The sequence below is a fragment of the Mobula hypostoma genome, chromosome 1 (assembly GCF_963921235.1).
Source record: "Mobula hypostoma chromosome 1, sMobHyp1.1, whole genome shotgun sequence".
Lineage (NCBI taxonomy): Eukaryota > Metazoa > Chordata > Chondrichthyes > Myliobatiformes > Myliobatidae > Mobula > Mobula hypostoma.
The window spans coordinates 89,381,079-89,399,099 of record NC_086097.1 but is presented as its reverse complement, the minus strand read 5'-3'; the positions used below and the strand labels follow the sequence as shown (position 1 = coordinate 89,399,099).

Genomic DNA, 18,021 nt, shown 5'->3' with positions numbered 1-18,021 from the left:
CCCAGAAGACTTGGAGTTTTCTCTTCTTCAATTAAGGTATCAATACACAAGAACATAAGAACATAAGAAATAGGAGCAGGAGTCGGCCATCTGGCCCGTCGAGCCTGCTCCGCCATTCAATAAGATCATGGCTGACCTGACCATGGACTCATCTCAACCTACCTGCCTTTTCCCCATAACCCTTAATTCCCCTACTATGGAAAAATCTGTCCAACCTTGTCTTAAATATACTTACTGAGGTAGCCTCCGCTGCTTCATTGGGCAGAGAATTCCACAGATCCACCACTCTCTGGGAAAAGCAGTTCCTCCTCATCTCCATCCTAAATCTACTCCCCCGAATCTTGAGGCTACATCCCCTAGTTCTAGTCTCACCTATCAATGAGAACAACTTTCCTGCCTCAAATACCAACCTAAAACACAACTGAAATAATACGCAACCCACATAAAAGTTGCTGGTGAATGCAGCAGGCCAGGCAGCATCTATTGGAAGAGGTACAGTCGACGATTCTCCCTAGGCCTCCCATGATCCTCTCATATCCCTTTTGCCAATCACCTGTCTGGCTCTTGGCTCCATCCCTCCCCCTCCTGTCTTCTCCTATCATTTCGGATCGCCCCCTCCCCCTCCCACTTTCAAATCTCTTACTAGTTCTTCTTTCAGTTAGTCCTGACGAAGGGTCTCCACTCGAAACATTGACTGTACCTCTTCCAATTGATGCTGCCTGACCTGCTGCGTTCACCAGCAACTTTTATGTGTGTTGCTTGAAATTCCAGCATCTGCAGATTTCCTCATGTTTGCGTAGTGAAATATTAAGACTGTTGGAAATGTAGAACACTCTCTGAGTCTATGCTCATTTCACGTCACATAGCAATAAAGTTTGCATCATTTAAGTCAGTGGTGATCAACCTGTTTCGGAAAAGCTGGAAATACTCTGCAGATCAGGTAGCTTCCATGAAGATGCAAACATGGTCAGGGTTTTACATCAACGACTTTTCAACAGAGCACAAAGAAAGTTGTGATAGGTCATTTCACTGGAAACATTATCGCTATTTCGTGCTATGATACTGTCTGAATTTCTAGTCTTTTAATATCGGCGTTAACCACATTTCAAAAAGCATTTCTGGTTTGCTGTTGACTTTCATTGACATCCTGCCTCATTGCATTCTGCTCCAATGACTTTGTGCCACCAGTGGAAAAGGTAAAAAGTCAGACACCCACCTCAATGATACTCCGCAGATCTTGCACGTACATTCGTTCAGTCTCGAGTATTTCCATGACAACCCTGTCCACATATGACAGCTTAGGGTTGGGGGCCATAGCCCTGGTTGCTATGGGAGACAAAGGGAGCTGACGGAAGTTGACATTCATGTTTGTCCGGTCCACCAAGTTGTTGTTGTTGTTGCACTCCCGCTGGGCCTGGAGTGTGCGCTGGGGCAGAGCCAACTCCACTCGGACATCGTCACCCAGTCGGCTCGTGGTGTCCGAGGGGCTGTGGCAATCCTGTAGGGAGCTCAAGGAGCTGGCACTCACGGGGCGCTCAGTGTCCGAGCAGTCGGTGTTGACCGATGTGGAGCTGGTGGAAACGGTAACGGTAGACATCCTGTCATGGCTGCTCAATGAAGAGGTGGAAGAAGTCCGAGGAGATTCTAAGAGAGAAGAGAAGGAAAAGAAGAACTTGTCATCCCTTTCAAGCTTACAGGAATACTTATTGTTTATCCAGAGATCTGACTTAACAGAAAAAAGGTCACAAATTGATTTCATTAATAGATCCATTTGTGCTCAGAGCTCCTAGAAACTGGCCAGTCTCTTTTGGTGTACCCCAGTCAAATCACTCCTGCCCATTTGTATAACAGCCTTTGCTAAAGCTCCATTTATAGCATCATCTTAAAAGGAATGTGTTTATTTCATGACTCGTACAAGATCAGTGTCCAAAGTATTTTTGAAGTATAGTTACTGTTGCAACATAGGAAGTCTTTTCAGCTAATTTTGGCTCAACAAGATCCCACACTCAGATACGTGATAATGACTGTATCGTCTATTTCAGTAGTGTTGGTCAAGGGAGAAATGCCTTCCAGGACACTGTGGAAATCATTCTTGTTCTGCTTCTAACAGTATCATCGGCTCTTTTCTATCCAGTCGTGAGGTACAATGTGGAATTTGTCAGTCCCTAGATAGCCCATCTCACATTTCATTACCTGAGTGTCGGCCTGGATTAGGTACTGAAATCTCTGTGGGATTTCAGTCCACAGTGCTCTCGACTCTGGAGAGATCTTTGTCCATCCCAACCCAGCTTCCCATACCTATCCTTCACCATATCATGAAAACCAACCTCCCATCTATGGACTCTGTCTACACTGCTCATTGGCTTGGGAAAGCAGCCAAAGTTTCAGAGATCCCACTTACCTCAGACATTCCCTCTTCTTCCTCCCCCCCCAAAAAAATTAGACAGATGATACAAATGCCTAAAGGCACATTCCATCAAGCTCCAGGAAAATGTCTACCCCACTGTTTTAAGACTGCTGAACTGTTCCCCTAGTTTGAAAAGACAGACCCTTGACCACACAAGCTACCTCATCATGGCCTTGCACCTTTTCGTCTGCTGGCACTGCACTTTCTCAGTAACTGTGACATTTTATTCTGCATTCCGTTATTGTTTTTCCCTTGTACCACCTCAATATACTCAGGCAATGAAATGCTCGGTATGAACGGCATGAGAAACTAAGCTTTTCTCTGTAACTCAGTCCATGTGACGATAAGGAACCCAATTGCCCTCTGCCATGACTCCACTACTTTGTGTTGCTTTATCATCTCCATGCTCTGTGCTGAACACCGGCTCCTGCTGTCAAATTCATAATTGTAACCCCCGACATTCCGCTCCACTCAGACCCTCGACTGACAAAAATTATGTTAAAGTGGGAGAATAACGAACTTTTTCTCAGCATTCTTTGAAGTGTGGAAAGTGCCATTCACCTTGTCTCTGACACCAAAACATATCCTTTAGTAAAGTCTTTCCATGATCTCCTTAACCCATTTTCCGTTGTTCTGTTTAGGAGGATTACTTCAGGATTATGGTGGGGGAGGGAAGTTAAGGCTCACCTCCCCTGTACTCCATTAATAATCTCCAGCTATCCGGCAGGGCTGCACAGCCACGGGGTTTGTAAAAACAGAACAGAACAAAAATAAATGCTGGAAGCAGCAGGTGGGATCCCATTCCAGCTGGAAGTAGTGGACTGAAGGGATTTCTCAGGGCTGTTAAGACCAATTGTTTGAACTACACAAACCACTCACGTCCTGTAATTAGCTTGGAAGAGATCAACTTCCACCATAGCAAACCCTCCCCTGATTCTTTATTTGTTTTACTCTATCATTTGTATAGGTGCACCACAGAGAGCATCCTATCACTATGCATCAATGCTTAGTCATAGAGAACTACAGCATAGAAACAGGCCCTGTGACCCATTTAGTCCATGCCAGCCCACTTAAACTGCCTACTCCCATCGATCGGCACCTGGGCCATAGTCCCCCATATCCTTCCCATCATGTACCTATCCAAACTTCCCTTAAACGTTGAAATTGAAATTGAAATTGCATCCACCACTTGCACTGGCAGCTCGCTCCACACTCTCACCACCCTCTGATTGAAGATGCTTCACCTCATATTTCCCTTAAACATTTCACTTTCACCCTTAACCTGTGACCTTTAGTTGTATGTAGTCTGATCCAGTCTCAGTAGAAAAAGCCTGCTTGCATTTATCCTATCTATACCCCTCATAATTTTGTATACCTAAATCAAATCTCCCTTTAATTTTCTGCATTCTAGGGAATAAATTTCTAGCCTATTCAACCTTCACTTATAATTCAGGTCCTCCAGTCCTGGCAACGTCCTTGAAATTTTGTTCTGTACTCTTTCAGTCTTATTTACATCTTTCCTGTAGGTAGGTAACCAAAACTGCACACAATACTCCAAATTAGGCCTCACCAATGTCTTAAAAAACTTCAACATAACATCCCAATTCCTGTACTCAATACTTTGATTTATGAAGACCAATGTGTCAAAAGCTTTCTTTATGACCGTATCTACCTGTGACGCCACTTTCAATGAATTATGAACCTGTATTACCAGATCTCTTTGGGCCCTAACCGCAGAATTCCTCATGTTTGCGTGCTCTCTCCTTTTATATTCAATTCTGTGGCAATAAATAATAATATAGTTTTCTTTCCTAATTATTTTCTGTAACCATATAGGAATCTGTGAATCATGCAATCTGTGACCCAAGGCCCCTGGGCAACTTAGAACTCAGCAATCTCTCACCACTTAAAAATTAAGGGACTTTATTTTTCCTCTAAAAACAGAAAATTATTGCTAAAGAAATTTGGCGTGTCCCATTTAACCCTCACTGATTCTTACTGATGTATCACCATTTTTTTAAAAATGCTATCCTGATGCATCATGATTTGGTACAGCAACTGCTCTGCCTGGGACCACATGAAACTGCAGAAAATTGTAGACAGCTCAGCACATTATGAAAGCCATCCTCCCTTGGAGGTACCCCAGTAAATCACCCAACATAATCAAAGACCGCACCCACCCTGGACATTCTCTCTCCTACCCCCTCCCATCAGGCAGAAGATACAAAATCCTGAAAACATATACCCTCGGCTCAAGGAAAGTTTCTATCCTGCTGTTATAAGGCTGTTGAATGGACTTCTTCGCCTTAGTTTATTTAAAGATACAGCAAGGTCACAAGCCCTTCCGGCCCAATAAGCCTGTGCTGCCCAATTACACCCATGTTGCACCTGCTAACCCATACGGTTTTGGAAAGTGGAAAGAATTCAGAGCTCTTGGAGAAAACCCATGCGATCACAGGAAGAGCACAGAAACTTTTTACTGACAGCAACAGAACTGAACCCATTGCCGCAACAGCATTGTGCATTATGGTGGACAACACTCAATCTGCCCCATTATAGCCCTGAACCTTATCATCCATCTACAGTGTATTTTCCCTGTAACTATATTCTGCACTGTGTTATTGCTTCTCCCTTGTACTACCTTGATGCGATGGAATGGTCCGTATAGACGGCAGCATGCAATACAAAGTTTTTCCACTGCTTTGACAATAATAAACAAAGTTAGCAATTTGTCATCCCTAAGCTCCGTGACCTGCACCGACTTCTGGTGCCAATTTCAGAATTCTAACCCCTAGCCTTCTACCCTCCTGCTCCCAACCAAACCCCACTCCTACCTCTCATCTACAACCCTGCCGAGCTTTGAGCTCTGGCCTCCTGCCTATCGTGCACTCACACATTGTGGACATCTGTGTCATGAGCTGACTAGGCAGCCAGCCATCAGTAGTCTTATTTGCATTCTTTACACCTACCTCCTCGATCAAGCATTTAATCAGCTTTGCTAATTATCTCCACCGTTGCCTCATAACCAAATTGTATTGGAGGATTGCTCCCATCTGATGATTACACATTGCTCCCAATGTGCACTCAAGTTAAAAGATTATGTAACACCACACTGCTCCCTCCATTCCCCAACAGCTGGCACTTTGTAACCAATTCTGAATACTCACTGGTTGTCTCATGATCTGATACAGCATTACGAATGTGCAGGAATGCAAGAAGCTGGGAGAGTAGTGGACTCAACCCAATACATCACAGGCACATTCTTCCTCACCGTCTGAAGTATCCACACGAGGTGCTGTCTCATGTCATCTACAAGAAGGCAACATCCAAGGATCCCCACATTTCTAGGCTATGCCATCTTCTCACGGCTACCATCCGGCAGGAGGTAGAGAAGTATGAATTATCACACCATGAGGTTTGACCCATTGCAACACACACAAAACATTGGAGGAATCCAGCGGGCCAGGCAGCATCTATGGAAAAGAGTAAACAGTCGATGTTTTGGGCCAAGACCTTCATCAGGTTGAGCTTCCATCTGATTCTGGAAACCAGCATAACTCTAATTACTATCTATAACACTACGATCACTTTGCTCTATAATAGACATCTTTCTTTCGTTCTAATTGTGCTCTTGCTTATATAATTTTGTGTAATTTATGTTTTCTTGTGAAAAACGTGTATCCGATACTATGTGCCTGTGACACTGTTGCCATGTAAATTTTTTATTGATCCTGTATATTTACATGGAGCACTACCACAAGGAAACCAGCCATCAAACATCCAGGCCATATCCTCTTCTCACTGCTGCCATTGGGTTAGGACGCACCAGTAGGTTCAGGGACAGTCAGTACCCTACAACTGCCATCCTCTTGAATTGGCATGAATAACTTCATTCACCACTACTCTGAACTGATTCTACCATCTACAGCCTCAGTTTCAAGGACTCTTTACATTTCTCGTTCTCAGTATTATTTGTATTTGCACTTCTTTTACATATTGGTGTTTGTCAGTATTTTCCTGTGGGTGTGTCGGTTTTCTTTAGAAAACTCTACTGTATTTCTTTCTCCCCGTGAAAGTCTGCAAGAAAATTAACCTCAAGGTAGTATATTGCAATGAATACACACTGATAAACTTGCTTGAAACCTTTTACTTGTACTTGGGTAGATGACCATAAATTAGACTCAGCTGGATCACAAGCAGCTTTGGTGAATAAGGGTTCTATCACCAGTATCACAGATTCATTGAAGGTCAAGAAACTTCAGGCACCTTCTCCATATATTTGCAACTAAGAAAATAATTTGCATTAATGTGGCACCTTTACAACCCAAGGACACCCATGCTCAAGTTGTACTTGTTGAAGTGTAGATACTGTTTTATGCACTCAGTAGCCAGTTCATTAGATATTTCCTGTACCTGCCACTGAGTGTGTGTTTGTGGTCTTCTCTGCGGTAGGCCATCCTCTTCATGGTTTGACATGTGTATTCAGAGGTGCTCTTCTGCACACCACCTTTGTACACATGCTTATTTGGTTATAGTCTCTTTCCCATCAGCTTGAACCAGTTGGTCATTCTCCTCTGACCTCTCTCACAAACAAGTTATTTTCATCCACAGAGCGCTCTCACTCTGTTTTTTTTTTGTTCTCGCGTCATTCTCTGTAAACTCTAGACTGCTGTGTGTGAAAATCCCAGAAGATCAGAAGTTTTTGAGGTACTCAAACCATCCCATCTGGCATCAACAATCATTCCATGGTCAAAGTCACTTAGATCATATTTCCTCCCCATTCTGATGTTTGGTCTGAACAACAACTGAACCTCATGACCACGTCTGCAACATTGATTTGCTAACACATGATTGGCTGATTAGATATTTGCATTAATGAGGTGTACAGGTGTATCTAATGAAGTGGCTACTGAGTGTATTGGAAACATTACTCATTGGGCAAAGGCTTGTGTGCAAGACACAATTTTCAGCTGTCAAGACGAGAGCTGGTTTAAAAATGTTCTCACATTCAGAGTGTAAGAATAAGAATCACGGGTAACTAACAAGAAAGCTCTGAAGGTTCTTCAAACCTGTCATAAAATGAACCATGCACCAAGGGCTGGCAAACTAGGAAGTGTTAACAGAGGAAAGTACCAAAGGAGTGAATGAAAAGGGAGAAGATGAAGATGGTGGCCAGGATTTCTGACACCCTTGGCCTTGGCAGCTGAAAGAGAGTAATGGAGGGGAAAATACCAAGGGTGGAGAGGTGTGGGAATGCGTTTCTAGGGAAGATAAACTGCGGCAGGGATATAATTGGCATCATTGGTAAGGTAGATGAAATCATACCACAAGAAAGACAGCATATTAGTTTCTCTTTAATGGCCAAGTCCAGCAGCCATGCACTTACCATGTAATTGACCTGGTGTTGAATAATTATAGTCTTTTCATCCAATATTCTTGTCACTAGAGTGAGATGTGGTCTGACCTATGAGCCATTTAGCCCACAGACCAATTATATACAATTAGATTTTCACTGACTTGTAGCACAATGAATATTTGTACCTAATAAAAATCTATTATCACGGTTTCAAATTCATCAGCTGACTCCTGGCTCTAACTGCATTTGGGATGGAGTGAGAATAGTTTGGGAGGGAGAGTGGCTTCCAAAGTTTCACTAACCTTTGTACAAAGCCAAACATCCTGGAAATCTAACTCAATGGATGACTTTGCTCTCTTCCATTTTTAAAAGCTTGTTCATTTCGAGGGACGATAATAAGAGGCAACTCTACAGTCAGTTAGCAGGTGGCATGTTCACTTTGTTTATAGCAAGCCATTACTCAAAACCATGTCAATGATCCATCGACATTTAAACTGAGGAAGGCCTATCCTACCTCACTGAACAATCCCATCACCCCATTAATTTTCCCAGTAACCTATCCTCTGACTTTTCCCATCAATTCCCCTGCATTCCATCACTCACCGGTACACTTGGACAATTTGCAATGGCCATACTGGTGAGATGTTATGGCACATGGAAGGGCAAGTGGCCTTAGGAGCTTGGGTTTGCAGGTTTCTGTATTTGTTGTCCATGTCTAGAGGACACTGAACTGAAGAACCAGTTAAGAGAAGGATTTTCCCTCCTGAACAGCATTGGTGAATAGAGCAGTCCATGTCCCAACCTTACCAGTTGGGATATTGACTTCATGCTATTCCCTTGTCCATTCGATCCCTCCCAGCACTTATCCCTGTAAGTGGCCAAAGTGTTACACCTGCTTATTCACCTCCATTCAGGGCTGCAAACAGTCCTTCCACGCAAGGCAACACTTCACCTGCGAATCTGCTTGGATCATCGATCATGTCTGGTTCTCCTGATGCTGCCTCCTCTACATTCATCGAGCACCTCTGCTCCATCTGCCAAAAGCAGAACTTCCCAGTGGCCAAACAATTTAATTACAGTTCTCATTCCCATTCTGTCATGTCAGTACATGGCCTCCTCTTGTAACATGATGAGGCCACCCTCAGGGTGGAGAAACAACACCTTATATTCTGTCTGGGAAGCCCCCAACCGGATGGCATGAATATCGATTACTCCTTCTATTCAAAAAAAAATTCCTTCCCCATTTCCTCATCTTCTATTCCCCACTCCCTCATCTTCTATTCCCCACTCCGGCCTTTTACTTCTTCTCACCTGCCCTTGCTGCCTCTTTTCCTTCCCTTTCTCCTATGGTCCACTCTCCTATCAGATTCCTTCCTCTCCAGCCCTTTACCTAGCTGGCTCCACCTATCAACTTCTAGCTATCCTTCTTCCCCACCCTCTTTTTATTTTGGCATCTTTCCCCTTCCTTTCCAGTCCTGAAGAAGGGGCTCGGCCTGAAACATCAACAGATTATTCATTTCCATAGATGCTGCCTGACCTTCTGAGTTCCTCCTGCATTTTGTGTCTGCCGCATCAGTGAACAAGGTGTTTTTTTAAAACCTAGGTGGCTGGAACTGTGAAGAAGCAGATCTATTAGCTCTTCATGGATGAAGAGGAGAGGATTTTCTCACTGTGTTTACACAACCTGATTGAGACTGGGAAGCAAATGCTTACAGCTACATTCTTAACTGCCCCAGGGGCTTTGAGTTCAATATAGAGAACAGAACCAGTCTCTTGTACACAAAAGTTGGAGAAATCAGCAGATTCCCTTCCCTGGAGGTTGTATGGTATTCCAGCTATGTTCCTGGTTTAATTTCCTGATGCCAGCCAAGTTTAATCAAACTTGTTAAATAAGATTTTCCAAACTTGCACTGGGTGGGATTTGAACCCACAATTATTCTCAGAAAAAAACTTGGGTCCTTAGCTACAAAGCAGTTTGATCCATTTTTTGCCACTTCTAACTTGGCTTCTTGAAGATATTAAGATTGGAAAGGACTGCCAAGTTGGGCAAGAACACCAACGAGCAAACACACTCGTCTTTGATAGTAAAACACCTGGAAGTGCACCACAAGATCATAATCAGACCAAATCTACTCTGCAGGCAGCAAGTTAAAGATAGATCACCGGAACATTAGCCAAAGCAGCAGCTTTTACAGAGCAGAGTTAACAGGAGAGGGTGCAAGAGAAACGTATAGAGAAGAAATTCCAGGGTGAAAAGCGAAATAACCAAGAAATACATTGCTGCCAAAACTGGAGCCGTGGACTTAATGGTGAGATGATGTACATGGTTCCTTAAAAATGGTCAATTAATCTACCAACCCACACACATTTGGTGGGGGGGGGGGGAAGGAACACACAAATGAAGCCCCATTCATGGATCACAAATATGCTCGATCAGCACAATAAATTCATGAATTTTGCACTTACAAATTTTAGCTATGCTTAGAGTTAGAATTCTGGTGGCAGCCAGACTAGAGTGAGGTGCTTGAGCAAAACAAAAATCTAGGCTGCAGTATTGACCAGTGAGACTTCCCTTCTCACATGGGCAAGAGCAGATCACTCAAAACTACTCCAAGCAAAAGCATGACTAGTCCTCAACCATTCCTTCAGTTTCTGACAGAATCACATTGTTACCTGTGGGATGAGTTGCTGCCCCCGTTCCCTTCCCTTGAATTGAAAGTAGCACAAGATCAGACACCACCACAACAAAACAGGCTAAATGAGAGCACCTGACGAAGGGTTTCGGCCTGAAACATCGACTGTACTTTTTTTTTTCCATAGATGCTGTCTGGCCTGCTGAGCTCCTCCAGCACTTTGCGTGTGTTGCTCGGGTTTCCAGCATCTGCAGATTTTCTCTTGTTTGTAAATAAGACCACTGTCAACACCATAACTTTACTCCAAAGTCCGTGGCAGTGTGGTGTGATCTAAATAAAATTAACACCACAGCGGAAATTGCAGCATCTCTGTCTCTCCTGTTCTAGGGAGTTTCTTACATTCGCCTAAGGAATCAATGCACCATGCAGTCACCCAATTAATCACATTTTTCAGCTCTTCACCCACAACCAGGCAAATTTTCCCTCTCGCAGGGCCTATCCAATTTTACTTTCAAAGGAATGAATGAATGAAACTGCCACCATTTTAGGCACTAAAGACTACAAATCACCTCATAACACAACTTTTCATCTTGCCCTCGAATCTTTTGCCAACAATCACCATTCGTTTGTGACTCACCTGTCAGTGGAACTAGTTATGAGGAAGGACAGGGAAACTTGATTTTTTTTACATCTTTTACTGTCTTTTTAATATGCTAAATTGCTTCAAAGCCAGCAAACTATCTTTGAAGTTCGGTCTGTGTGACTTAGGAAATGCAGCAGCCAAATTGAGTACAGTAAATACCACAACAATTATGTGATCATTTCAAAATAACCCTCAGGCAGAAAGAAATTTCCAGGAACACTTGGAGAACGGTTCCATTTTCGTTTGAAAAGCACTGTGGGATCTTTTACCACCAACTAAGTGGGTAGACAGAGCCTTAACGCAAAAGGTTTTTATTGGCTCTTTATAGTTGTCAGATGATCAGTGTGTTTAACTAAGGCACAGAATTTAGAAGATAACATTTTTTTTAAAAAGTCATGGGCCATCTGTTCTCCCTTCAATATTGTGGTCGTCACATAATATAACAGATAGTTATCATTACAGCAATGACACAATCTATTGATCCACATAAGAACAGAATGCAAATGGAGGAAAGCCTAACAGAGAGAAACTTTGGTGATCTTGGGTCAAAGTATCATTTCCATTTATATAGACTAAGTGTGAATTGTTGAAAGAGCAGCATTTACTACCGACATTCTTCTAGAGTCTTCTTGAAAAGGTAAATAACGAGGCATTACCTGCAACCTCACTCATTTGTGGGTGATTGTATTCCTTAAGACTTTTATAGCCGGGGTTGGTAAAGGGACAATATCCCACTTCCTGTAAATGCTCCCACTGGCATGCACATCAAATAGCCTCTGACAACCAAGTCCAGCTCCTCACCTTCACAAGTGGCTTAGCTACTAAGCCCAGTGGAACCATTTCTACTGACAAGAGAACGGGCAAAGAGGGTTTACTGGTGCCTTAAAACTAGTCGCTTCAGACAGATGGCAAGAGAAGGAAAACTCTGACCTCAACATTCTGCTGCCTTGTGGTCATACCCCCTCATGGGGAAGGCTTTGGGAGTAAACACCAAGGAAAAAATCTGGTGCTAGAGTCCCTAAGGCAGCCTTACATTGAGTTCAATTCTGTCTGGCAACTCCTGTGACACAGCTGGTGCCAAACTGTATCTCTGCTATTCCTTTGCTTTCACCAGCTGTGTGGACAGGGGGAGACTGCTACATGGGCAACTGCTTGCTCTCCATACCGTACTGCCCAGGCTTGCGTATCCAGACAGATAGGATGCAATATCCACGGTCAACCCTGACCAAAGATGCGTATTCCTACCATCCTGCTGAACACCTACAGGCATTTGACCAAGATGGAAATCAAATGTTTTTTTATTGCAAGATGGAAGTGTTCCCATGCATCTGCTATCCTAGAGAGGTAGGGATAAGGGTGTTGGGATCACTGTGTTTTCAACAGTAAAGAGTTTCTACAAAGTATTGGAGCAACAGTAGTAGTAGGACAGTGGTGCACCAAATGCGGAGTAAATATTTAAAATTAAGTATAAAGTGCCAAACGAATAGACCATTTAACTTTCCATATTATTTGGACTGAACATCACCAGACAAACGGAACGCATTTCTTCACACTCTTAATTTGTGCCACCTAAATGGAGAAACGCTTTGGGAATCCAGGAGGCAAGTGACCCATCACAGATACCCAAATTCCACCAGTGATGGATGGGCCAGCTGTCAACTCACCAGTCAGTTTCTGCAGAGTGTTGAAAGTGGAGAATTTGGTAATGGTTGTACTGTTGAATAGGAATATAGGTAGATTTTCTAAAGAAGTAGTCACTGCCTGGCACTTGCACGGCATAACTGTTATCTACCATCTACAAGGCCAAGCCTGACTGAAGCCTGCACGAGTAGGTTACTCCATCCTTTGTCATATTGTTAATGGATTTAAGTAATGATGCACACTATCAATATTCAACAAATTCTTGAATACTTCCCAAAGATTGGAAGATGGCAAATATAACCCGGCTATTCCAGAAAGAATAAAGAAAAAAAAAGAGAACCATAGACCAGTTAGCTGATATTTGGAGTGGGGTTGGAATGTTAGAATCTATCATTTAGGAAGGGGGAGATAGGTTAATAGGAGTCTGTGCTGATTTATAAAAAGTTTTGCAAACTTTGTATTTAGCAGAATAAATGTAAAAAATGTATTATATCTGCACTTCCAAGACAAGTTCAATATGACCCCGCACAAGAAACTATTGCATAAAATTAGTGTATGTTATTGGGAATAATTAACTTGCATGGGTTCAGGGCTGGTTAGCAGACAGAAAACAAAGTAGCAATAAAGGGCAATCAAAATGTTGACTGTTTAGGTATCCAGCATTTTTCATTTCCTGGTTTGCATCATGATGGCTGTTTATCTTATACTTCTTGTATCAATACAGCCTTCAAGGTAGGTCCCACCACCTTACCATTAACAGTCGTTACATAGACTAAGCAGCTTAGTGTGCTCCAACTGTTAAAACGGTTCCACCAGTCTGTCATAGACATCACCTTTCTTCTGCACAAAGGAGATGTCTTTGTTCTCTCCCATATTCTCTCCTACTGAAAACTTGCCTCTTTCCCAGTTCTGATGGAAGGTCACAGACCTAAAACATCGACCATCTCTTTCCACAGATGCTGCCCAGTGCTTCCGATGTTTCCTTTTTATCCAATATTTGGAATAGGAAGGTTACTTTTGAGTTGGAAGAATGTAATTAACGGGACACTGCCTTGCTCCAATTGCATAGGTCCCTGTTCAGCCTGCAGGTATCGTGTACATGACCTGCAATGTACTGAAGGAATAATGTTTCAGTAGAGGGAGTGCAATGAAGCGCACTAGAGTGAACTTCCACAGGATGGGCTTGTTGTATGACAAGTGATTAACACTGAGTTCGGTCTATGCCATTAGAAAATAAGCCATTTGAATTCATCTTGTTTTATTTGTGGACAGAAAGTGTCCTCACTGATTCCTAACCTCCACAGTACCACAGAATTTGGAAAGAATAAAACTGATTTAGTGCAGGGTAGGTGTTGATGGGCAGAAGGACACATTTCCATGGACGTCTATTCTATTTGGTATATCACTACATATCGAGGAGAGTCATGGGGTCAGCTTCATCTCAAGCATGACACACTCGCTGCGTGTCGTGTCTCAAAATATCCATGTACTGTATCCCAAAGCAGGCACCAGAAAGGCCTCCTTTGTAAACATACTGTCCTTTGATAATCTTTTACCAGTTGGTTGCCAGCACTTTATTTTGCAAGTCCTTCTGGACTGATCGCCTCCTATCTTCTGTTAGCTTGGCATTATGCTGATAAGGTGTTGAGCAGCACCCACTCGGAAAAGCAGGCCACCTCATGCTGTTTCCCACTTAACTGTAACAAGTGGACAAGTGGATCTCAACAATCTGAATGTAAACTCTTTGGAACACTAGAGAAAAAAAGCTTCATGCTGAGCATGGGAACAAAAATAACATCACTATTCAAGGATTTTATTTTGAAGAGCTGACTACAGCAGGGGGCAGTGGGTGTTATTTATATGAATGTTATTTATGTGGGTTTCTGGAAATCTATTGATGGAGACCTGTATAAAATTCTTCTAGTTCAAAGTGAAGCTCATGGAATTGAAGGCATATTATTGACCTGACAGGGAGGCTGGAAAAATGGAGAACTCCTCAACTTGGCAGAATGTGACTAGTGACGTCACACAAAGATGTGTTGGAAGCACAGCTATTCGTGGCATCGGATAAAGGGTCAGAAAGCTGCACATCGGTTGCTGCTGATCATGGAAAGATGGATGGCATGGTAAACAGTGTGGATAGAAGCATTAGATTATAGAGCTATTGATAGGTTAAGTAAACAGAAACTGCAGCCAGTGATTTCAAGATAGGCAAATGTAGGAGCATCCGCTGTGTATCTAAACAAGGAAGAGCAGGGTAAAATAACGAAAAGGTAGAAAGCTAATGAAAGCTTGGATGGGGTCAGGTATGGTCATAAACAGGCATGAGACGTGATCAAGAAAGCTAATTTGTTTCTTGCTTTTATAAAGTGGAGGACTGCACCACAACAGAGAGAAGTTATGCTATATTAGAGAATAAAGATACATCCATTTAAAACTGAGATGAAGAGGAGTTTCTTTGGCCTGAAGGCGGTGAATCCATGAAATTCATCACCACAGAAGATTGGGAAGGGATTGATAGGTTCCTGACTATTAAAGGGTATTGAGGCTTACATGGAGAAGGTGAAAATAGGGTTGAACAGCCATGAGTGAATGGAGGAGCAGAAGAGCCCAATTCTGCTCCCATATCTTACAATCTTATTATACAAAGCCATACCCAGGGCATTGAGGTCATAAATCATACAGGTCATGGACTCCAAAAGCCCTCTCTGTGTATAATGTCCCTCTAAGACTCCTTCTGAACTTGCTAAATCTCACTTTAAACGTCAGCTTAGACACCTCTTGTTATCTTGCCCCTCTATTTTATACACCTCCATCTCTTCTGCTCCAGGAAAAACAAACCCAGTGTCTTGTTATAACACAGAAGTTTCAATCCAGGCAACTTCTTGGTGAATATCCTCTGCATTCTCACGCTACTGCCCTCGCTGTGTGGATATACAGAGCTTTGCAGTGAGAGAAACACCGGTGACAAAAATCAACGGTGACACAGAAACTTCCTTCAGGTTCTTAATGAGATCTTAGGTTGTGAAAAGATATTGCTGTTTCAAGGGCAAATAAAGAGGGGATGGATGTCTTTATACAGTGTACTTCAAAGTGAAATCCAAATTAACCTCTGACATAAAAAACAGTTTACATACAGGACGTGATATTCATACAAAATGAACTGCACCTCTAGAGGCCAGAACACTTCCTGCCTGGCATCTATATGAAGTCAAATTTAACTACTGAAACAAAAGTCAAATGATCATTTCATTAAGTCTTTGGTTAAAGGACTGGTCCTTAATCAGTCTTACTGCACCGGTTTTAACTGTTCTCACTTAAAAAATGTCGTCCTTAATGACATACTTGTTCGTGGCAATGTCTAATGAGAAGGGAGGTGAGATCTGGTTTGGGTACAAACTTTGCCCTGTCCAGGATGAGTTGAAATTTCACTATACACAGCAGTGTCTGTGACCTTGAGGTTTGCAACAGCACCAACAGCTTAAGTTAATGCATCACAGAAGATGCAGAGTCCTTTCTTTTGAGCTGTAGGATAGCAGAGTTGTGTGTAGGTACTTGGAATCTTCAAACCTTTAGGATCCTGAAGGGAAGGATACAACTGCTGCCATAGCTTGTGTTTCTCTTTAGGGAGTGGGACATCCCATCACAAGTGTCTGAGGTCAACACTTAACATGAATCATCCCTCAATACTAACTGGAGCAGCAAATCCAACAGGGTCAAATAGGCTGCTGATAGTCAATAACACACCCTAATGCAAAAGGTGTCTTTCAGTATGAGTAACCTGGAAAGTAAGGCGCTGGTAACAAAGTCCTGTCCAAGGCCCAGAATGCACTGCATAGGAGGGAAATCTTGTCCAAGATCAAGATTCTGTAGACCTTTGGCAAGATCTTCTGACAGGAAACACTGCCTGACCTCAGCACTGTTGGATGCGATCTTAATGCAGTCTGAGATTAGACTACGCCAACACGTCTTGCGCTGTTTCTTCTGCATTAGAAAATGATTTCAGATCATCATCGACACAGAAATGCCTTTCTCTGTACCTCCACGCTTCAGTACCGAATTCCTTCTCTCCCTTGAAAGTGGTCTTGATGACTGTATCTCACTAGGAAGCTGTGGAACATTAGTTTGATTTCTGCCATCACCATGACGGACTCAGTTCTGAAACATGAGAACCCCGAGCAGACTGTTATCAAGGTCTAGACAAGAGCACATCGTTCAGTGATACGTCTTTGAACTGCGCACTTGAATCAGAGACAATTTGGGCAAGTTTCTGGGGTGGTAAACACCAAAGTTGTCCAAATACCAATTTTCTTTGTTGGAATCCGGCGGAAGCGCTAAATCAGCAGCACTGTTCCATGAACTCCACATAATAACCTTTCATTTCTGTTTCCCTTCTGAACATGCAGCTGAGAGACACGAGTCAGCTGAGGTCCTGCTCTATGTTATTTGGTAGGAGTTATTGCGGCGAGCGATAAGTAAGGGGAGCTGCCCAGCCTTTTGACTCGTCTTTACTAAACTCTTTGCTCATGATTAAAACGAAGACCTCATCTTTGATGGAAGGTGCCAGTTTATAATCCCCTTCTGAGCGACAGAAGACCAACTTGCCTAAGTTTGGTTGAGCAACAGCAAGCATGTCAGGGCACTTGGTTTGCTTGCCTACAATCTGCTCTTTCATTCAGAGTTTACTCTCACAGGGTTGAAATTACTTGGGCGCCTGTTCTGCAGTACATTAATCTTAAATGACAGTGGGCTGATGAGCTCCATCGAGGCAGACTTCACCCACTACAACCTAACTCAGGTCCAGTTGTTCGGTATAGGTGCATTGTGTTGTTCACGTCCCTTATGCCAGGCAATTGGAAAATCTCAGCAGAAAAGTCAAGTGGGAGAATCTTGTCAACTATGTCCTGTGAGTGACTGTGTGCAGCTTCAGGAGTTGGGATTTCATCCCTGTTGTTGGTCACACTCAATGAGGCTCAGCAAGAGTAAGCAGACCTCCCCTCCTACTGACCCCAAGACAAATCCACGAGCTCTTTTGCAGGCATGATTTTGAATCTCATGATTCAAAACATGCCTTTAGGGTGTACAGGGAAACAGGACTTAGATACGCCTCCAGTCGACAGGCAATGCCTTTGAAGAGCTAATCTTTTCACTCTATGGCCCTCACAGAGCAGATGGACAAAGCACCCTATTAAACACCACCTCAAAAAAAAAATCACCTGAGAAGAGGCTTCCCTCAGCTTTTTAATAAGATCTTACTTATGGAAAGGTATTGCTGTTTCAAAGGCAAATAAAGAGGGGCTCAGGATGGATGTCTTTCCCCTGAGTGCTTCAAATCAAAATC

The 18,021-nt window shown here is 42.9% G+C and overlaps 1 protein-coding gene across 3 annotated transcripts in view; it reads right to left on the bottom strand.

The window, feature by feature from the left end:
- The window catches only part of LOC134348676 (pleckstrin homology domain-containing family G member 3), a 229,093-nt gene that overhangs the window by 90,847 nt on the left and 120,225 nt on the right, over positions 1 to 18,021 (bottom strand). For all 3 annotated transcript variants that reach the window (XM_063052453.1, XM_063052462.1, XM_063052470.1), the window contains one exon: positions 1,217 to 1,644. In XM_063052453.1, the coding sequence (XP_062908523.1) occupies positions 1,217 to 1,644 (428 nt within the window). The remainder of the gene's footprint in view (positions 1 to 1,216; positions 1,645 to 18,021) is intronic.